This window comes from Papaver somniferum, chromosome 4, assembly GCF_003573695.1.
Source record: "Papaver somniferum cultivar HN1 chromosome 4, ASM357369v1, whole genome shotgun sequence".
Classification (NCBI taxonomy): domain Eukaryota; kingdom Viridiplantae; phylum Streptophyta; class Magnoliopsida; order Ranunculales; family Papaveraceae; genus Papaver; species Papaver somniferum.
Window position 1 is genome coordinate 156,993,071 of NC_039361.1, and position 22,462 is coordinate 157,015,532.

At 36.0% G+C, this 22,462-nt stretch overlaps 2 protein-coding genes and 1 long non-coding RNA gene across 12 annotated transcripts; all 3 read left to right on the plus strand.

The window, feature by feature from the left end:
• The first annotated feature begins 315 nt into the window (after positions 1–315).
• LOC113271699 (acyl-CoA-binding domain-containing protein 1-like) lies at positions 316–6,196 on the plus strand. 5 transcript variants are annotated; one of them, XM_026521600.1, is made up of 9 exons: positions 316–699; positions 1,496–1,717; positions 1,817–1,964; positions 2,406–3,135; positions 3,230–3,335; positions 3,449–3,546; positions 3,919–4,010; positions 5,337–5,434; positions 5,846–6,196. In XM_026521600.1, the coding sequence occupies exons 4-9, from the start codon at positions 2,624–2,626 to the stop codon at positions 6,005–6,007; spliced, it is 1,068 nt and encodes a 355-aa protein (XP_026377385.1). In that variant the 5' UTR covers positions 316–699; positions 1,496–1,717; positions 1,817–1,964; positions 2,406–2,623; the 3' UTR covers positions 6,008–6,196. The 5 variants fall into 5 exon arrangements, with proteins under 5 accessions (XP_026377385.1, XP_026377383.1, XP_026377387.1 ...); XM_026521598.1 differs by having other exon boundaries at positions 1,817–1,960; XM_026521602.1 differs by having other exon boundaries at positions 1,817–1,960; positions 3,452–3,546.
• Positions 6,197–6,339: 143 nt separating this feature from the next.
• Positions 6,340–8,554, plus strand: LOC113271701 (11-beta-hydroxysteroid dehydrogenase 1B-like). Of its 2 annotated transcripts, XM_026521604.1 has the most exons (7): positions 6,340–6,615; positions 6,895–6,947; positions 7,038–7,230; positions 7,327–7,412; positions 7,504–7,635; positions 7,726–7,893; positions 7,991–8,554. In XM_026521604.1, exons 1-7 carry the CDS (start codon positions 6,477–6,479, stop codon positions 8,207–8,209), a joined length of 990 nt encoding a protein of 329 aa, XP_026377389.1. In that variant the 5' UTR covers positions 6,340–6,476; the 3' UTR covers positions 8,210–8,554. The 2 variants fall into 2 exon arrangements, with proteins under 2 accessions (XP_026377389.1, XP_026377388.1); XM_026521603.1 differs by lacking the exon at positions 6,340–6,615 and having other exon boundaries at positions 6,632–6,947.
• A 3,488-nt stretch (positions 8,555–12,042) lies between these two features.
• On the plus strand, positions 12,043–15,802 carry LOC113271702. 5 transcript variants are annotated; one of them, XR_003322284.1, is made up of 8 exons: positions 12,043–12,184; positions 12,356–12,422; positions 12,631–13,216; positions 13,423–13,739; positions 13,846–13,934; positions 14,199–14,352; positions 14,991–15,291; positions 15,385–15,802. It is a non-coding gene; the product is annotated as an uncharacterized LOC113271702 (long non-coding RNA). The 5 variants fall into 5 exon arrangements; XR_003322283.1 differs by having other exon boundaries at positions 12,631–12,887; positions 13,101–13,216; positions 14,991–15,433; XR_003322285.1 differs by having other exon boundaries at positions 13,101–13,216; positions 13,423–13,514; positions 13,614–13,739; positions 14,991–15,433.
• Positions 15,803–22,462: the final 6,660 nt, after the last annotated feature.

Consider the following 22,462-nt stretch of genomic DNA (forward strand, 5'->3'; position numbering starts at 1 on the left):
TTTCTACATTAGCTAATCAATAAAAAACCACTCTTTAGTATCAAAAAAAAAAAGAAAACTCTCAACATTCTACCTATATCTGTTACTCGACTAAATGAGATCTTATTACAGGTGAATGTCATTTTGATGTCAGTACAAACATTGTTTTGTTTTTCTCAGCCCTTCTCACTGTGGCAGTGGTGTTCTAGTTAGGCCGACCGATCGGGGACTAGAAGAGAGTGAGTCCATTTTATGGCTACTTTTTTGTATTGAAACCTAAAAATTGTCCATTTAAAAAAAAAGATTGGTTTTTCTCCCGTTTAAGAGTTTCTCCCTGTTTCCACTGAAATTACTAAGTAACCCTTCCGTCCTTTTTTTCGCCTGCACATTTTTCTTTATTCTTCGTTTTCTTCGTCCTCCCCAAATCACACAGAAAACACCATCTCCTTTCTAGTTCGCCCCCAAATCAAACCTTGCAGAAAACTTGACTCCATAATGAAACCTTGTCTTCAAGATTTTAACTGAATCTTTAAACCTAAACCCACTTCAATTTTTCCCCGAATCAAATCAGTTCTTCAGGATTTCAATTGTATCCTTATACCCAACCCCAATTGCGGTTACACTTCAACCTAACTTTACATCAAATTCAATTTGATATGAAGATTTCTTCCATTATTCTGCTACCTTGACCACATCCTAATTGGTTTCCTCATACAATTGGTAAGGAAATGCTACACTATTTACTTTATATTGGGTCCTCTTACTTTTTCGTTTCAATTTTTTTTTATCATCGCAGTAACATAATTATCAGCTGTTGCAACTCTTATGTCGTCTAGTTTAAGGTTTTCCTGAATGTCCCTCAGTTGAATTTTGAGTTACTAAAATGTTCGTGCCTAAAGTTATAGAACTTCTTAGATCAATAATGCTAGTGTTTATGTTAATCCTCTAACATTGATTGTGAAGCAAGTTACTACTACCTACTAACTCTTTAAAACTAAACTACGGTGTAGCTCTAAAACCACCTCAGTACCTTCAGCAACGGATACTAAACTCGCTTTTCGTAGTTAATTTGGAGCACTCAAATCGCAATCATCCAATTTATGAAACAGCCCCTTGAAAACCAACATGAGTGTCCAATAGCTGATATGCATATCACCAGTTGCATCTTTTCCATTCTTCCAAAATTATGACACAAATGTGAGTTTTTACATCCTTGGAGATAGTACAGTAAGTCCTGGACTAGATGGTTGTTTAACGTGTAATAGCTTTTGACTTTGTTTACCATGAACACACATGTGACTTCCTTTATTGTTGGGCATACAATTTTTTTAAGATTTCTTGCCGTGATTATTTAAACAAGATGGTTTTGTCCTGGTAGGAATTTATGTATACTGCAGGCAAATAGAGAACTGCACTAATAATATTACCATGGATCAGTAGCTGTAGCGATATTTTTCCAGTTTCCTTCTGTTAATGTCTCCTGATTCCCTCATATGAGACTAATCTTATTTATCAGACTACATAGACGTTGATCGAAGATTACATAGATGCCAAAGAAGTTACATTCGGACACACATTCATCTTTCTTTGCTCAGTTGACACACATGTTCTTTGTAACAGTGAGTGCATGAGGTGATTCATCAAGTGCAAGCCATTGTTCAATAGTAAAAAGCTTCTGAGCTAAAGAAGCATACCAACCACTTGAACGTAGTCAACATATCAACCACTTTTTGCCTGGGTAACCTCTTCATCATAGACTTTTTCTGCTTTCACACACTTTTTTTTTTTCTTTCTGTTCTTACACGATTATATGTGTGAACTTATGGTTTGAATGTAGGGACTATAGGAGCAATAGATCAGCTCTCTTTGACGGAATAGAAGAGGGAGGAATCAGGGCTGCTCCATCATACTCCCATGAAGTTGATGAGCAGGAAAATGATAGAGCTATGGATGGACTTCAAGATAGAGTCCTCTTGTTGAAGTGAGTAAGTTGCATTTTTAGATTTTACTTTTCGGTTTAATTGCGTCTCTTTCTGTGTCTGTGTCTCGAAAATGTGGAGATCGACTTTGTATGAGTCTGCATCGCATCATGCAGACATGTACACCAAACTCTTTGAGTTCACTTTTTGACACAATTTATTGCTTACAGACGTATACCAAGGGTAATTTTCACTTTAGTGTAACCTAAAGGGGTCCAAGGGTGTTTCATTTTTCACTCTCTTAAACCATTCAGTGTGTAGTGAATTTTCACTAATTACTACTCTCCTTGAACACCTCTGGAGTGGCTGAAAGTTCTTGCCACTATACTGGTGTGTACACTGGTTGAATGTAGTAAATCTGTACGGTATAGTTCGAGTGATTTAATACACCATCTCAATTTGAAATGTGTTGATGTTCAGATGGTTTTTCTTCAAACATTTTTGCAGGAAAAGAAAAGCAAATTGGTTGCATCTGTCTTCGGGGATCACAAATTTTCTTTTAGACTCCCATTGCAGTGGTGTTTCGTTTTTCCTCGGTCGGCCCTTCCACCGTGGCAGCGGTTTTCTAGTATCTCCGTCACTTCCACTTCCTCTTTCAAATATGAAATCGGCATAATCAATTTCACTCAAACAAAATTCAATCCGAAATTTCCAAAATCAAAACGATGATGATGATGATCAACATCATGGGAGGAGATTGGCAAGAGATTACCCAATCAATCATAATCGGTTTAATCTTCTCATTCCTCGTCGCCAAATTAATTTCAATGGTAATCTCAATCAAAGATGCAAATCTCAAAGTAACTCGCGAACAAGAAGAAGAAGATGACGATGATAATACAAAACCTAATCAGGAATCAACATCATTACCAGAAGTTAAAGAAGAAGAAGAGATTGTTGAATCTGATGAGAAGAAGAAATCTGCTGCTACTACTAGGGTTGTAAGTGAGAGTGATGAAGATGGTGATGATGATTGGGAAGGAGTTGAAAGTACTGAATTAGATGAGATATTTAGTGCTGCTACTGCATTTGTAGCAACAGCTGCTGCTGATAGGTTGTCACAGAAAGTATCAAATGATGTTCAGTTGCAATTGTATGGTTTGTATAAGATTGCTACTGAAGGTCCTTGTACATCTTCTCAGCCTTCTGCTATCAAATTGACTGCTAGAGCTAAATGGTAAGTGTCTGATTGCTTTTAGGGTTTTTGAATTTAATTGAATTGATTTGATTAAGTTGAAGATGTGGTGTAATGGTTTGTTTGTTCTGTGCAGGAATGCTTGGCAGAAACTTGGCGCAATGCCACCGGAAGATGCAATGGAGAAGTACATTACGATTGTTAGCGAGATTTATCCTGCTTGGATATCTGGTTCTTCTGTGGTAAGTGTATTATTCGTTCTGTTGATGGGAATTTTGCTTTGGTTGTGTTGTGTTTGTATGTCTGGATAGTTCTGGATTTTGATTTTCTGAAATTTGAACATGGGGATGACCAGAAGAAGCATGGTGGGGATAACGATGGAAATGATTCGAAGGGCCCTATGGGACCTGTTTTCAGTTCGTTTGCATATGAGGAAGAGTCCGAAAATGAACTGTAAGGTCTTTTAAGGATTAGATGTTTATGAGGTTATTTTTGTTTGTTTGGAATGTTTAAATCTGTGACTAAATAATGTGCTTAATGATTGTTGGGTCTTGTTTCATGTCCAATTAACTTCTTAAAATATTTATTGGTACTTAGATTGTGAATGTTTCTTTAGGTCTTTAACTACCTCAATTACAATTATGAAACTAGATCAGAATAGGAAACTTTGGAACAATTTTACTTGCCTTTCGGTTCATATATAGAATAGCTATGAAGTGTTACTTTTTCTATTTCCTTTTCTTATAAGTCGTTGAAGGCTATGAAGTGTTACTTTTTCTATTTCCTTTTGACTATCTTCTTTATCATCTGCTTTTCTTGTTTCAGTAAGATGGAAGCTATACATACATCTGCAAGAGAAGGAGAGCTGGATAATCTGGTGAAACACATAGAGAGTGGTATTTCGGTGAATCTTAAGGGTTAGTTGCTAATTGAATAATGAAACATGTTATTTGTTTAGCGAAAACAGTTAGCTGATTCATTATTCTATCCGTTATAAGTTATTTAAGAGGATAAGGTCTCGACCACCATGACGACTAGAATATCAACAGATTGGTCTCTCAATATTTACATGTCTGTCTTGTGGAGCATATGTAGTTTTTTCTTCTACCAGCCCTAAATGAGAATTCGTAAGCCAAGTGCTTGTATATAACTGGAGCTAATGGTGTTTCACCATTTACAGTTAAAAAAATCTATCCCTGTATGAACTTGCAGGACATATTAGTGTTGTGCTATTTAGCCTCTTCGAATAGCTCATGTTTTCAGGACTCAGTGATCTCATTTGTTCTGATTCTGCAACGTTCTTTCTATAGTTCAGGCTTATCTTGGCAATTGTCCAGCTTAAACTACACAGTTTTGCAAACTACATAGAACAGTACTAGTGTAGTATGTATCTGAAGTATCAGAACCTGTGTGCCTGTGTATTCTATTTAGCAGATTTCACCTTCTCTGCATCTATTGCAAACTCCCTTTGCTATTTTAATCAAGATAATTTCTCTGTATGTCTCTTGTCTTGCTCCCCATCCTACTAGACCCCTAGCTGTCTCTCTCTCTGATGTGATTTCATCTTGGTTGAACATGACGACTTTTTTGAATTTTTCTAACAAATATCAGATTATCTAGAGTCCATGAATTTGATATTTGATTGGTAGGTTAATTTGAGGACTATGACCCATTCTGGAAAAGAATAACTAGGTCAAGTTATTGTTACGGTGTAAAGAATGAATGACTGAAAGTTCTTTCACATGCCTGTGGTTCTCTACTTGAAACTTTAGCTCTTGCAAACATAAGAATGAAAGCACACCGGAGCTTTCGCGAGGCTTGTGAAAGCTGGTCCTTGATTTTAGTAGGAAGTTATTGTTCGGACACATTAGTGTTAACTTGCAGGACATATTAGGGTTATGCCACTTTGAGTAACTCATGTTTTCAGGACTCTGATCACATTTTTTCTGATTTTGCAACATTCTTTTCATAGTTCAGTCTTATATCCGCAATTATTCCAACTTAAACTACACGCACAGTTTTGCAATCTGCATAGAACAGGACTACAATAGCATGTATCTGATGTATCTAAGTATCAGAAGCTGTGTCTGACTGTCTTCTATTTAGCAAGTTACACCTTCGCATCCATTGTGAACTTTCTTTGTTTAGGCAGAGTTTTAGGGCCTGTTGATAATCATTGTATCTACCAATCCGAAACAATTATATGCTAATCTTCTGCTAATAAAAAATTGGAATAATTGCAGATAGCGAGGGACGCTCTCCATTGCACTGGGCCGTAGACCGAGGCCACCTTGACATGGTAGAGTTGCTTCTCAGCAAGAATGCTGACGTGAATGCTCAGGTATGTCATAAATAGCATCTCTCCTGTTTCATGTTCTTGCCACCTGCCAGAGAGTGTACAGGTGTTAGCACACTAATTTGATGACAGAACTAGTAGGTCCCTATAGGTTGTATGTAACTCCACTCTACAATTTGCTCGACTCAAGAGATTGTGTAAGAAGTGTAGTATTTGATGGGTCAAAGTTTTAACCTTCTTGGATGATTTACCATCTGATCTATGCCCAGCCTTTCTGCATGTTTAGTATACCATCATGAGCCACATTGCAAGCAAACTTCATATTCGTGATGGCTGTAAGAAAGTTGGTTGAGCACTTCATATTTTTGTTTCAATTGGACAGAGCTTAGGGAGTGTCTGTACATCTGTTTGAAATACATTATTCACTGGAGACTCATCTCAATATTCGTTTCATAGGACAATGAAGGACAAACTCCACTGCATTATGCAGCCATGTGTGATAGAGAAGCCATTGCAGAAGTTTTAGTAAAGCAAAACGCTGATACTGATGTGAAAGACAATGATGGCAGCTCTGCATCCGATCTTTGCGAATCAAACTGGTCTTGGCTGCGTAAATAGATGATATTAACCTTTCATTTCTCATCCTAAGATTTTGTGGGTCTAGTAGAGTTTATAATGTACATCCAAATTTTGAACCTGAACCATATTTTCCTTCGTCTTCCTCAGTAGCACATGCTTATGGGTGCTTTAAAATCGACTCATTATTGTATTTAGTTGGTTTATAAAAGGAAAGAGGGTTTTTGTAAAGAAGCTCAATGTCCGAAGAGTGTCTATTGGTTTTAAGTTGGGGCTTCAATTCTTCGCCTCGTCTTGTCTATTCATAAGCTAGCTTGGATCATCTAGTGGGAATTTAAATTTGTATTATGGTTACTAGAAAAGATATACGTAATTTTCTTGTTCACGTGAAAAACTTTCAAAGATTTTCTTTTAGGGGTGACGCTGATTAACTTCTACGGTACGCTCAGAGTTGAACTGACCTGATGGGGTCAAAATAGCTATAGTATCTCCAGGGGTGACGGATTCAGAGATGACCCAAGGGATGGGCTTAAGCAAGGAAGGGGCTCTGCAAGTTGATAAAGAACTCTCAGATGTACGCAGTACTAATAAATTAGCTGCAACTGCTGTCGGGTGGTATCACCTAAGGGATGTGTTTTGGTCATTTCTAGGTAACCATCACAATCTAACTAGCAAGTCATTATATCAGAATACCGTACGAATAAGACCTGTCCCATAAATTCTTGCAAATGATCTGCTTATTAGTTCAATACTGTGTCTGAGCTATTGCTTCTGTAAGAGAGTCATCATGGAACATTTCCTGATCCACAAGCTCCTAAACTTGTTTCTTCCTCCTATCATTTTCATCTTTCTATGCATCATAACACCTCCTTATTACCTCTTCAAACTTGTCAACACCATCCTAATCAAACCTCTTTTCTTTGTCGAAGACATGACCGGGAAAGTTGTTTTAGTTACTGGTGCTTCCTCCGGCATTGGCGAGGTATCATTCTAATATTACTTTATAGCTAGCTGAACTTTTGTGTATTAAACCTTGGCTAATGTAATACTGTTCACTCTATTTTTTCAATAGCAACTAGTCTATGAGTATGCAAGGCGTAAAGCTCACTTGGTCATTGTTGCAAGAAGAAAAAATCTTCTTGACGAAGTTGCAAAGAAAGCTCGTGGATTCGGCTCCCCTGATGTTTTAGTAGTATGCACGGATGTTACCAAAGTCGATGATTGCGAAGGATTCGTCAAAGAAACTATAAACTACTTCGGACGTCGTAAGTATTATCACATTTAGTATAGTACATCTTGAGATTAATTAAACTCTAATGCCTTAAAGAACTAGTACTAATGAAAATGTTATATGTAAACAGTGGATCATTTGGTAAATAATGCTGGAATCTCTAGTTTATGCCCATTCAAGGAAGTCAAAAACATTCCCAATGTTGCACCTATTATGGTAACAATGCAGCCACTTGCATGCACTCTACTGATTTGCGATTAACTCTAACCTGATTGAATTGACTTCAGTGTTTTTTATTTTCTTGCAGGATGTTAACTTTTGGGGATCAGCTTATACTACTCATTTTGCAATTCCGCACCTTCAAAAGAGCAAAGGTAGAATTATAGCAATTGCTTCAGTCACCGGATGGTTGCTTGCACCAAGACTTAGCTTCTATGCGGTAAGAACCCCAAAAACATGTTTCCAAATGATGCGTGAATGTGGTACTTAGCTTGTTCATTTCTTATGATCATGTTATGTTAAACTACAGGCTAGTAAAGCTGCATTGATAAGCTTCTACGAAACACTCAGGGTAGAGTTACAACCTGACGGGGTTAAAATAACGATAGCATCTCCAGGTGTAATCGATTCGGAGATGTCCCAAGGAAAGATGTTAAGCAAGGAAGGCGCAATGAAAGTTGACAAAGAGCTCTCAGATGTATGCTAATTAACTTAATAAATCACACAACTGCTTACTAGATTTTCTTACGTATATGACTATTGATAGACTTTAATTAGTTTCTCATATGGCGCAGGGCATGAAAGAAGCGTTCTTATTAGGCATGATACCTATTGTTAGTTCGGAGATATGTGCACAGACGATTGTCAATGGAGCATGCAGAGGAGATAGATCGGTATCAGAACCAGCTTATTATGGAGCTTTTTATCTGGCAAAAGTGTTTTGCCCAGAGATAGTTCATTGGATTTTTACTTGGATGAACTCTATCAAACCTGCCATTAAAGAACCACTCTAACCATGGGCCATGTACAACAGGCTGATGTACCTGCAAGTAGCTAGTTCAGTGTCATGACTCGTGACAGCTGAACTAACTCTGAACTTTCTTGGTGAAAACAAGTTAAAAATCATACACATGGTTGGTTGGTTGGTGTCTTTGTAGTTGAAAATATTTAAGACTTGTCTATTTTATTTTTAATAAAAGACCAGCACTTGGCTAAATTCTTCAGAGATCTGGGAGATGACCATGCCCAATTGCTGGGAGTTTGCATGGACCATATACCCTATGATCCTTGAGACTTATTATATAATTGATGAGAAACTTATCTTCCACACATTTTACATGTTTGATGATATTTGATCTGTATTGGGTTGTAAATTTGTGCTCATCCAGCTGAAAATCAATCGACTCTGGACAACCGCCATTTAACAATGTTCAAGCGTGGTTCAGTTAATTATGCTCCGCCCATATTTCCCATAAAATTGCCGCAGACCAACTCCCTACACCCTAGAACTAGTAGATAAAAGAAAGATGCCGGGAGTAGGGCTATACAAGAACCGGTTAGACGGTCTGGAACCGAAATTATCGGACCGGAACCGAACCGGTATCGGAGTAACCGGTACAGAGATCGGGACAGAAGATTAAAAACTGGAGTTGGCCGGTTCTGGGGGAGGACCGTCTTATACCGGCTTGAAAGTCCTGGTTAATATGATTATATTTCTATAAATCAATCTCAATCATCCATTCTAGGTATGGTATAAGAGATAAGGGTGAAGTCTCGATCGGTTTCTCTTTCACTCTCACTTTTCTTCTTCGTTTTTTTTCCCGCAGAGCAGCGACTACTCTTAATTTATCATCTTCTTCGTTTTGATGATAAAATCAACCCATGAAGATTAAATCTCTATCTTCATCAAAGAAGAATAAGAAACCCAATCCCGGAAACCCATTAGCAGACGTTAATTTATCATCTTCTACTGTTTCAATTGAAGCTCCATCAGATGGTTATGAAAGTAACGATATAGGTTTGATTCAATGAAGGTAAATCAGTAAATCACTCATCTTTTGTTTGATGAACTATGGATTCTCCATCATTAATTGCATGTTTAGTTTAATTCTTTTAATTGCATGATTGAATCTGTGCTAGGATTACAGTTGAAATAATTGTCTCGAGATTTAATATCTTCGATAGGCAAGATAAAAAAGTAATCACAAACACTTCGTCTCATCGTTTGTGATTCCACAATAACGTGTTTCGTTAGTCGATTAAGTTTATTGTGAGGTGATTGATAATTCAAGGTTGTTCTTCGGAAATATAAGTCCGGGTTATCCATTAGTTCATGTTCACCTTGATTTATCAAAAGACAACAAAAACTCTTGGTTATTTCTGTGGGAGACAGATTTATTCAATCCTACAGACTTTTTTGTGTGAGACAGATTTGTCTATCAAGTCTTCGACTTTGGGTCTTAGAAACTCTTGGTTGTGGGTGAGATCAACTAAGGGAATCAAGTGCGTAGTATCCTACTGGGATCAGAGACATAAGGAGCGCAACTGTACCTTGAATCAGTGTGAGATTGATTAGGGTTCAACTACAGTCCAGTCTGAAGTTAATTGATAGTAGGTTAGTGTCTGTAGCGGCTTAGTACAGTGTGGTGTTCAATCCGGACTAGGTCCCGGGGTTTTTCTGCATTTGCGGTTACCTCGTTAACGAAATTCTGGTTTCTGTGTTATTTCTTTTCCGCATTATATTTTGTTATAGAATTGAAATATCACATGTTGTACGTTAAGATCAATCAACTAGAATATCCAACCTTGGGTTGTTGATTTACATTGATTGACACTTGAACATTGGTCTTTGATACCGTTCAAGTTACTCCTATTATTCAATCGGGCTCGCATATTTCTATTTGCTGATTGCGGATTGAATTAAGAGTTAGAGATATTAAATTCTTTGATATACTTTACTCTAGATTGAGGCTGACTGTCTAGTTGATTCTCTAGAAAGTATATTGGAGTAAGTCCTCTCAGATTGCTAAACGAATTGTTGGGTGTGGTTGTTAAACCCCCGCATTTTCAGTAGGGGTGCTATATGCTTTAAATGAGTTACTTAGAATCCAAACTAGGCTATTTAAACTTGTCATTCTTGAAAAAGCAGGGGTATAACAACCACATCCAATATTTCGCTTAGCAATCTGTATGGACAAACTCCAATATACTCTCTATAGAATCAACTAGACAGTCAGACTCAATCTAGATAAAACTATAACAAATGAGTTAATATCTCAATCTGTCGATTTGATCTATACTCAAGAAAATAGAAATTTGCGAGTCTTTATCAAATACTAGAGACTGGACTAGAGGCTAAGAACCTCCCACTGTGGTCGCAATGTTCGTGGGTGAAATATGGTAAGGAGGAACTAGCCTAATCACAGGAAGTACTCCCAAGGAGAAGGTTGATAAGTTGAAGTAATGGGGGATTAATTATGATCTTAAGAAGTGTACCCTCCTTTCCTTTTATAATGGCTCTCTTATGGATAAGTACCCATAAAATTACCATATTACTAAACTACCATTTCCCTCTTCTTAAGTTAATACTAAACCCTAAAGGGCCTTTCTCTTTAATCTAAAGCCCAACTTCCTTACTGTGTTCTCTTGTGGACTAGGGATTCCCATCTTGATGGGTTTGGCCTAGTCCCCAAGTCCCTTTTACTCCTAGAAGAGGAACCTTGATAAGCTAGGGGGACGTCATTTGTATGATTAACCATTTTCATGTATCGAAAATAGTCCATAAGAAATCCTTGCTGCAAATCAAAATTCTGACGGCTTAAATGCTATCATACATGCCATTACCATATATCTTCAGCACCATGTGACTACGTGCACTAAGTTTAAAGAAGCCTAGGAAATCTTTGAAACCGTATTTGAAGGAAATACCAGTGAGAAAGAAGCTACTCCTCAAAACATAAATTCTGATTGGAAAAACCTTTGTATGATAGATGAAGAAACATCTGATGAGTTTGATCACAAAGTGTCTAAAATAGTTAATGCATCTTTTGCATTGGGTAAGACCATTCTTGAAAAGAACGTTGTGATGAAAATTCTCAGTTCGCTGCCATCTAGATACGATTCTAAGAAGCATGCCATCATTGAAGGAAATAATCTTGCAACGTCGTCCAAAAATACTCTGGTTGGGAAGCTAAAGATCTTTGATCATGAGCATACATCCAAGTCTAGTAAGGATGTTGCTTTCAAAGAACTAAATAACACTAAATTACTTGACAAAAGTAAAAGTGTTTACATCTCTGAAGATGATCTTTCTGAGGCTGATTCATCAGATCAAGATCTTGACAAGTCAGTCTTGTTGATCACAAGACAGTTTAGGGATCTTCTTTTGAAGAGAAGTAAACGGTTCTCCAGAGATAAATCCAAGTCTCAGATAAACCACATAATCGCGTTCCTCCTAAAAATAGGGATAATGATGAAATTGATGACGAGGATATGCCTCAGTGCTTTAAGTGTAAAAGTTTTGGTCATTTTGTAAATGAGTGTCTAAATCGAATAAAATACACTGGGAACAAAGGTCTGGCTGCAACTCTGATGAAATGTCTGACAACTATGATTCTAATGCAGACGAAAAATCAAGTGTGGCAATTCTTTGTGAAAATATCTATACCTTTAAAATCCTAACCCATGCGAGGCCATGCGTGGCGCGGTGGGAATACCTCCCTCCTCTTTCGATGGTGATCCTCACCCACTCATAGAATTGTTCCGTTTCACTTTTCCTCAAATTAGAGAGAGAAAAAATGTTTTTTTCATAAAATAAAGAAATTTTTTTATTAAAAAACAGTCTTCCCGAAAAGAAAATCCTGCGAGAGATTTTTTTCCCCCTCTCTCATAATCCTAATATTGTTTCCCACGCCTACGACTCTCTTCTCCACCACCTTCCTTCTCTTTCAGAAGTTTAACAGAAGATCGATGTTGCTCTTTCGATTTAGGTTAACGATTGCACTCTCTCATACTACTTTTTTTTCTTCTTTTTTGGATCTAAGTTTCGACTTTTATAAAAATCCTGAAGTGGGTTTTCAATTTAGATTGATTCCTGTATCTTTCCGTATTAGATAATTCACTCCCAAGTTATTTTTTATTTTTTTTATTTTAATATGTAGGAAAAGATGACGGCAACTATTACTGGCATGAGAGAAACCAAGCAATAGTACGGGAGTTAATCCAAAGGTAGTTTTTGTCTCAGGCTCTCTATTCTCCAGTAAATACCAAGTACAGTGGAAATTCCATTTCCACACTATAATCTTACCATTTGAAGTATTTTATGCTTCATCTCTTCTGTACATAATTTGGTTAAAATTGCCATTGCATTTACTTATAAATACCTTCGAAAATGACCTGTTTTCTTGAATCACCTTCATCTTGCTCTTTTCTCTAGAATGAACACATTGTACCCAATGCCGCCCATGAGTTTGGTCTCTTAAAGTAAGTCTATGAGTACATTTCGGAGTATTGAGGATGGGTTATAATGTAAATGGGGATTAATGTACCTAGGATGAAAAGTTTATCCGTCGTTGGTCATAGTTGTTCTGGAGGAATTCGGTATGGGTTTGTGTGAATCGATCTCATTTATAAAATACAAGAAAATTAATGTCCATGTTTATTCAAGAAAGGAAATACTTGATTAAGAACCAGGTATGTATTCATAATATCTGTCAAAAAACCATCTATAGAACCAGGTACGTATTTATAAATTTTGTTCTGTTTCTGTTTAGGGCGTGAGTTTCACAAAAATCAAAAGTTGTTTAAGGTTTTCACACCTTGATTGTGTGATTCGACTATTTTATTTCCTTGGAATTTTCTGGAAGGAATTGATAATTTAGGTTTGGGAATTGCCCTTTTTTTTAGAGATTATGCGGGAAAATAAGAGGATACTAGAGAACTTTAAAAGGAGAAATATGTTACAAGCATTATATAAGGAACTTATTGTGGGGATTGAGAATATCCCTAAGCAAGGGCATATGGTATGTTTTTCTTCAATTTTAAGTTTTTTAAGTTGAGTTCTTATAAAAAGATCCTTGCTGCAGCTTGATATTTTCGTTAAGTACGGGAATTACAGCAAAATTGAGGATCAACATTAGGCATACCATTATTGAATTTCACTTACCTGCTAATCGTTTGACTGAATATCATGCTGACTGTTTCATTTTTATTGCATACATGTATCCAGGATCTTCATGTGATTATGTGCAGGCAACCACAACTATAACACAAGAACAATGGATGGTGGGCGAAAAATTATTTCTTAAATGTGAAGCCAAAGTAATGTGCATCATCATTTCCTGTTCTTTCTTTCCCAACCATTATGTATATGGAAGTTTTACTTACCAGCTAATCGTTGTACTACGTACGAAAATTGAGGAAAATTGTATCATACCCCGTTCGCGACAAAAGGTGATCGACGCAAGGCTTCGAAAGAGTTGGAAGTATAGAAACTGTAAAACTAATAAGGTATATGGCATGGATATGCACTTCAGGGATGAAAAGGTAAGAAAAGGAATGGTGGATATAAATAACCCCTGATTGGTTTGTGATCCTATGTGTGCATATACTTACGTCGAAAATTAACTTTACGTGGTTTTTTTTTTTTTAGGCAGACATGTAATTGAGGCATTAACCTGCTTTACAATCTGCCATATTTGTAACAAGTTAATGGACAATAGTGTACACATAAAACATCAGGTAATAACTATCAAGATCTAGATTGTGGGTTGCAGATTTTAGTTCGTTTTGATGTTTCACATGAATTTCAGTGTTATTCATGCCCGGTTTCTCAATTAAATGATATAGTATAAGGGTCTCCGTACATTTTGCTGCACCGAGTATGAGATTCAGCTTAAGATTTTCTTTAAGCATAGAAGTATTCATCATAAAACATCATATGAACCTCTTGACTGACTTATCGTATCGTGGTATTGATTCGCTCTTTTATTGATTTGTTGACAGGTGCCAAACGGGTATTCTCTACCAAGTATGAATTTGTTTTGTTGGATTGAATTGAACCAACTTCAGCATTTAAAATTGGGACATACCGTGCTTGGAAAATGATGTTGACTTGAGGTTTATGCTGGCAACTAGGAGGATCTTGGCAGGACTTACTGTAAGTTTTACACTTTCTGTGCTGTGAAATTTGCAACTTCAAAATCATGCTCTTATTCTTAATGAATTTATAGTGGAAACAATGCGCTCTTTCATTTTCCGTTACTTATATATCTATATTAGTTCGAGATGATTTTCTGTCGAAACCTTTGATAATATGTGTTAGAAAACTTGGATCAATTGTCGAGAAAATATGGTCACTTTTTTCTATTTGTCCTGCATCACAACTATGGAGTTCAAAAACATGGAACAAATGACTATTTACTAGGATAACGAGAAGCTTGATATTACAAATCTGATAAAATCGATAGTTATATAGAACTTAATTAAGATGCCCACTTGGAATTAAGTACAGTGCTTTCGGGGACGGGTACACCAAATGTAAATATTTCAAAAAATCATTGAAGATGATAAAACTAAGTGATTATGACTGGTATGATTACCAGTCTTTAAAAAGAGATGTTGAGATGTTACCGAACAAGTATCTCTTAAGACAGACATGAATAGATCAGAGCTTTACCATTTTTTAATCTTCACTGGACTAGGTTCCTAATTCTTAGTGTTTATTAGAGAACCGAAACTTAATGTTAATGTTTTCCAATATTATGGTCCTTAATATTCATACTTTCTATATTGCAGAGAAGTGCTATTGTTAAACAGCATTAATGCTGTGTTATCTATTATGTTTTTATCAAGAAAAATAAATGGAGATGCCAGAAATTAGTAGGTCGAAAGCTTCACAAAACTACCATATAGCTCTCCGCACTATTAAGGATTCTGTTGCATATGTGTTCATACCATGGGTGTCTTGATGTGGATAGAGAAAAGAAAACACATGAAGATAAAATAGCAAAAGATTTGGACTTGATTGCTGAAAGGTGGCTTGAAGAACATCCACTAATAAGGAGACTTCAATCACTCTCAAAACCAGCGGGCAACAGTAGGTTATCCCCTGCCTGGAGTTTCTGTCATTCAAGTTGAAAAAATTATGTGATTTATTACTTAAGTTAAACCTTCTTTTGCATCTTCGCAGTTACAAACCGATATTCAGTACATTAAAGAGGACATAATTTTAGTTGAAAGAGAGAGTACAAACTTACACCCAACAAAGATACTCATTGTAAAATATTAAAATGTGGATGCTTATGGATGATCATACTACATCCAAACCTATACCGATTATCTGCAAAGCAGTTGGCTTATCTCCAATAGTCATAAATCTCTACACTCTAAATGGCTGACAAGGATACAAATTCTTTTCTTCTCAATCATTTCATCGTGCCTATGGCCCTATTTTATAAGTTTTAGTTAGAAGTGCAAAACTTACGCCGATTGAATGCAAGAATGTATACGTACTTCTGTATACGAGTTTAGAATTCATGGATTGAGTATTTATTACAAATGTATTTGGATTATTGATTCTTTATTACCTTCAGTAGCACATAATTAAAAGCCTGTTAACTAAGTTTTTCAAGCAAATTTTATTAGCATGCCCATTAGATATGGAATATTACTAATTAAGTCCTTAAATATGTAGATAGTCCAGTATTCACCAAAATTATGGTAAAACCCATACGGAAAATATTAAAATTTCAGTGTACGGTATCGCCATTTGTCACCCATTTGTACCTATGGATATTTTAATTTGTTGCATATGTTCTGTGTTTTCGACATTTCATAATCTAAATCCCTTTTGGAGATGCAATCAGGTTTAATGCATTGCCACGAGGTGGAGGTTGGAATCATAACTTCTCATCGAACCCGGTGTATAGCACAGGTATATACTAAATCAAAAATCCTAAGCATTTATCGGGACGGGGCAAGGTGAAGTCAAGCCACACCAAATCAAAAATTCTAAGCATTCATTGGGATGGGTGAGGCGAAATCAAACCACACCAAATCATAAATACAAACATGCATCGGGACAGGGAGAGATGATGCGATGCCAAGCCACATCAAATCAAAAATTCTAAAAATTATCAGGACGGGTGAGGCGAAGACGAACCATACCAAATCAAAAATGTATCGGGACGGGGGCGAGACAAAGCCGAGCCACACAAAATAAAATATATGGTTAAAAGAAAAAGATGAATTGGCGAAGCAAGTTTGCGGAAATCTAGTTGATTTTGATAATTGTAGCAATACATACATCAATCTTGATATTTTTTTAGAAGAAAACTCAACCAATCTGGAAGATAAATATGACCTTTCTATTGGAAACTATGTGAATAATGTTTCAGGTTCAACTATGTGTCTAGCAGCTTGCACATTTCAGATGCCTGAGTTATATTCAAGGTTGGCGTGCTCGTATTGTTCACTCAAAGGTCATGAATTATCAAAGTGTTACAAGTACAAACACAAATTGAGACATGTCAACAAACTTCAACGAAGTGCAAATCGATTAGCAAGCAAGCTTAAACTTGCTCAAAAGACCCCTGAGGTATGTAAAATTTTTTATCTTCGTCTAAGAAGTTAGTTTCCAAGGATAAAATAAGACCATTATAGAAGAAAGTATGGTCCAATCGTTTTAATAGACATGGGTCTATAGATTCTTCTCAAGAGGAACATGGTGGACAGATTGTTGTTTACCGCAACACAACTTAATTGTGTTGATTTGTTGATCTTGTCTCATGTGCTTGATCAAAAGAGACAGGGTTGTGCACCTCTCAGGCTTTAGGATATTTTTTTTCTTAGTTTTGTTTTGGTGCAAAATTGGAATTTCTTGTCAATCAATAAAGGAGGGTTATTATCAACAATTCAACTCTCTCTAGGGTTCACAATTGTGCATGCACAAACCTGTTAAAGGTTGCATAACCCTGAATTCCTTTTTCCTTCCCTGAAACTTCTTTTATCTTAAGACTATTTGTTGAGTTAAGTTGTGATTTTCTCTCACAAACCCATATGCTTATGGATACTCCAAGCATCATGTCTTCTGATGGAAAGGATGTTAATATGATTGTCAAGTCATCAATCATGAAGGAAAAAGATAAATCTCCGTTGCCTCCAACTTTGAAAAGGAAAATAAGGAATTTGAGGAAGCCAAGAGTTGTTCCTTCAAATTCTCAGAAGTTTCTGATGTTCTTGAAGTATTGAAGGAGACATGAAAGGAGATTCAAAAAATAAAGGCTTTTGTGCTTAAGACTCATGAGATTCAGATGTTCATGGTTCGATATCAGTCAAGAAGGTTCATTGATATTAACTCCTATCTTCATGAACCTTATGTCCCAATGACTGTTGACGACAAGGAGTTCGAGAACGGTAAATAATTCTTCAAAGGTCTTAACATCTAGTAAATCTTTTTACAAGAATATTATTCTTGTGTTTTTAGGAAGAATAACTAGTTTTTGGAATAGCCATTATTGTGATTACACATAGCTATGTCCAACGTTTTCATCTTCATGTTTTTAGATTTATTTGTTTAAATTCTAAAAGTTGTTTGGAATATGATTTTTGCAGTATTAATATATATAGTTTTATATATTGCAAATTTGTTATGGGATATGTGTGTTTGCGTTCATGAACTATGATTGTCCCATACCTTGTCAAAAATTAAGTCTTTCATATGTCATTATGCGAATATTGGTGGAAGATAGGATGGACTTTTGTTTATGAGGATTATGTCTATTGTATGTCATTGTGCAAATAGTGATGGAAAATAGAATGAATCCTTGTGCATTCCTCAGTATTGATCTTCCCTGATCCATATTTTATGTATATACTGTACGGCTCCGTAAGTTCGCTTATGTTGAGAATTTCCAATTAAATCAATCATGGATTTTCTTGTGGTTAATTTAATTGAGTATTTTTGGATTCAAATTCATATTCATATGTGATTTTTTATGTCCAAATAAATCCTTATTTTCTTGTGAAAGTAAGGTCGCTCTTATTGTTCTTTCGGGAATCACATTTTATGGGGGAGAGTTCTTAATCGAACTTGTGCTTCATTGTCAAATCTTTGTGGGGAGTGCGGCTGTGGAATATTATAGGGGTTATCTTGTATCTTTATAAACTCCTTGATGAAAGCATTTAGCTTCGGCTATATTATTGCATCTAAAATGTTGATATGTTCTTTCTTTTGGTCATGAAATGTCTCTATGGAAATTTCATTAGGATCCCACTAGTTTTCGTACCTTTGCCAATTTATTGACAAAAAGGGGGAGAATTAATGTATAGTTCACACTATAAATATATATGGTTTCAGATCATTATGTAAGCGGGAGTAGTTTCCATGTGAGATGGAGTATTGACTAAGGGGGAGTGGTACATATCACCATAGTATTGTTGTCGAAGTTGTGATACAATTGAACTTTGATGTTGTGCAATAATACTATGCCATTGTATAACAATGATTGAGAATTCTTGTTTTCTCATTGTTATGGCTACGGATTTTCAACAACGATGATACTAAACTTACAACCTTTGGGATCATTGGAGTATTTGGAAGTGACGGAAATTTTGAGTAATGTTGAAGAACCAAGAAAATCAGGCATGTGGAAGAGAAGCTACAAAAGTTTATTTATCTATTTTTGTATTCCATATGTATTGATAGTTTTTTCACTAAAATTCACAAAGGGGAAAATTGTTAGAGCACTGCTCGGTCGAACTCGCATGTGTTGCTATTTCAAGCATGTTTGTCAATATTAGTGATCAAAACTATAAGTCTTGATTTCTAGTCTACTCATAGCTAAGTCTCGGACTATGATAGAAAGTGTAGTTGAGCTCAAGACTCCATGGGGATCATACAAAGGCGGAGAACTACTTAGGAACCGGTGGAACTTCATCGACTAAATGGTATGTGGAGACTTGAACTTATCTATCACTCAAAAATCTATCTACTTTATCTCATATCTTGAGACAAAAATCGTTTTGCTATCTAGACTTTGATTATACACATTTTCTATTTCGAGCCGCGTTTATCTCGCTTATCTACTTCTAGAAATATGTGTTGGTAACCTTTCGCTTTGGCCAAGTTCATCATTACTAGTGACGAAAGTCATATTAAGTTTCAATTACTTGAAAATTGCATTGACGAAAAATAGTGTGTGAACAACAACTATATAACGTCCTCTAAGAATGTTTTAATGATTGAAATGAGATTTTAGATTATATAACTATGGTTGGATATAAAAATTGTGTGGTAACTCATACATGTATACGTCCTTATTCCTTGAACCAAAGTATGCATACTTTGCTGCTCAGGAAAATCGGAACTAGAGCCGCGTACTTCCGAAAGTTCACATCCCGTAAATTTCTGCTGGAGTTTGTGAATTAAAAAAAAGAAATTATTCCGGGTACTTAAGTCCGCATACCAGTATGCGTACTTAAGTTGGTTATTTTCTAAAAACGATTATTCGTGAACTTAAACTTTTATAAACTAAGGAATGCAAGTTTGCAAACCGTGGCTATAAAGTTCATGAATTGATTCGAGCGAATCAAATCGTTTTTTCTTCGATTGTGTCTTGTATACTTCTATAAGATCTAAGCAATTGAACAACTCTCTAACTAGTTTATTTGAGTCATTTGAACTAGTTATGGTAAAGAAGATTATGGTTGATATGAAAGTGCTCATATGGCTAACCATTTGGTTAAACACTGTTGAACCAACTAGATGTACATGTTTGGGTACGGTTACACAAACCTAAAACGTTCATTTCATTTGTGTGTAACAATCTAAGTTTCAATCTAACGGTTGGAAGATATTATCTTGAATCTAATCAGGTTTTCATCTAACGGTGAATATTGGATGCTTTGTTACTAAGCTAACATTGATTGCAAACCATGATTTGAAAGACTATATAAAGGAAAACTTTAACTATTGGGAAACCTAATCCCCACACCTCCTGTGTGATACTAGTTGTATAAGCTAGAGTCGATTCTCCTTTAACCTTAGGTTTCTACCGAGACCCTATAGGTTAACGACTTGAAGACTCCAATGGGATTGTGAAGCCAGACCGATACTACTTTTCTTGTGGTTGTGTGATCTGATCTTGTTGTTTCTATCGTACTAAGTATAATCTTAAGATAGTCTTGAGATTGATTTCTCCGATAGGCAAGATATAAAAGAAGTCACAAACATCTTCGTCTCATCGTTTGTGATTCTGCAATATCTTCTTTCACTAGTCGATTAAGATTATTGTGAGGTTATTGATAATTCTATATTGTTCTTAGGGAATATAAGTCCGGGTTATCAATTGGTTCATGTTCACCTTGATTTATCAAAATACGGAACAAAAACTCGCAGGTATTTCTGTGGGAGACAGATTTGTCTATTAACGTAGACTTTTCTGTGTGATACACATTTGTTTATTAAAGTCTTCGACTTTGGGTCGTAGCAACTCTTAGTTGTGGGTGAGATCACCTAAGGGAATCAACTGTGTAGTATCCTGCTGGGATCAGAGACATAAGGAGTGCAACTGTGCCTTGTATCAGTATGATATTCATTGGGGTTCAACTATAGTCCATACCGAAGTTAGTTTGTAGTAGGCTAGTGTCTGTAGCGGTTTAATACAGTGTGTGTTTAATTTGGACTATGTCCCGGGGTATTTCTGCATTTGTGGTTTCCTCGTTAAGAAAACTTCTGGTGTCTGTGTTATTTCTTTTCCGCATTACATTTTGTTATATAATTGAAATATCACATGTTGTGCGTTGAATCAATCAATTGGGAAATCCAACCTTTGGTTGTTGATTGAAATTAATTGATCCTTGAACATTGGTCTTTGGTACCGTTCAAGTGATTTCTCTTGTACTCAATTAGACTCGCAGATTTCTATTTGCTTGAGTAAGTATTGAATCGAGAAAGTGAGATATAACTCTTTGATATACTTTTATTAAGATTGAGTGTGACTGTCTTGTTGATTCTATTAAAAGTATATTGGAGTTAGTCCATATAGATTGTTAATCGAAATATTGGGTGTGGTTGTTATACCCCCTATTTTTCAATTGGTATCAGAGCAAGCAAACACGTTTAAACACCTTACAAGTGTGTGTTTGTAGCGATCTGACTCTATGGACAGGAATTCTATCTCCATAAACATACCACCAGTCTTCGATGGCTCAAACTTCTTATGGTGGAAAATTGTTATGCGTGTTTTTCTTCAAGCTCGTGATTTTCAAACATGTGTACGTGTTGTTAATGGCAATGATCCTTCGGTTAATACAGAAGGCGAAGTATCTATACCGAAGGATACTGGTAGATATAGTCCATAAGAAATCCTTGATGCAAAGAAAAATTATGACGGATTAAATACTATCATACATGCCCATTACCCCAGATCTTCAGCACCATGTGACTACGTGCACTAAGTCTAAAGAAGCTTGGGATATCTTAGAAACCGTATTTGAAGGAAATACCAGTGAGCAAGAAGCTACGCTTCAAAACCTAAATTCTGATTGGGAAAACCTTCGTATGACAGATGAAGAAACATTTCATGATTTTAATCACAAAGTGTTTGATTGTGTCTATTTTCCAGGGTTTTCGGTTACATTTACCAGAATCGGTAGTTAGATCTTCATTTTATCTCCTGATTGTGTCCATTTTCTAGGGTTTTCGGTTACATCGATAAGAATCGGGAGTTTATTTTTATAGCTTACTTCTGATTATGTATAGCTCCTTGCCACTGAACCCTAAAATTGACATAATTGGTAGCTAGGTTATATCTTGCCTTATGATTTGAGTAGAGGATTAGAACATGTAGGGACACATAATTGGTGCCTGGAATCGGAAGATACTATATTGTATTTTACTTCCGATTCAGGTTAGAAGAATTCAACCCACTATCGATTATGTAAGTTGTAAAATTTGAAAATTTTGTGATTTTGACAAAATCCAATTTCGGGGCTACGTTTTAATCGGAAGTCAAAGGCTATTTCTTTACTTTCGAGTATATGCAATTGGTGGATATGTTAGATGGTTTTGTTCCGATTATATATGTCTCATGACATTATCAATTTCTGAACCCAAATTGATGCATATTCGAGAGATAAAACTAGAATATAACTTTCAATTGTGTGTAATCGGAAGAAAAGCTTTTACTCGTGCTTTCGATTGTTCATAATAAGAAGTTTATATTTTAATTATAATTTCCGATTTAGTATTTTGTAGTGTAGTTCTT

Bases quoted from the DNA above. Each gene is read 5' to 3' on its own strand.
- LOC113271699 (XM_026521600.1), top strand. From the start codon at position 2,624: ATGATGATGATGATCAACATCATGGGAGGAGATTGGCAAGAGATTACC. The intron at 3,136-3,229 runs GTAAGTGTCTGA...TGTTCTGTGCAG, and splicing joins TTGACTGCTAGAGCTAAATG to GAATGCTTGGCAGAAACTTG. The intron at 5,435-5,845 runs GTATGTCATAAA...TTCGTTTCATAG, and splicing joins ATGCTGACGTGAATGCTCAG to GACAATGAAGGACAAACTCC.
- LOC113271701 (XM_026521603.1), top strand. From the start codon at position 6,753: ATGGAACATTTCCTGATCCACAAGCTCCTAAACTTGTTTCTTCCTCCT. The intron at 6,948-7,037 runs GTATCATTCTAA...TTTTTTCAATAG, and splicing joins CTTCCTCCGGCATTGGCGAG to CAACTAGTCTATGAGTATGC. The intron at 7,231-7,326 runs GTAAGTATTATC...ATATGTAAACAG, and splicing joins TATAAACTACTTCGGACGTC to TGGATCATTTGGTAAATAAT.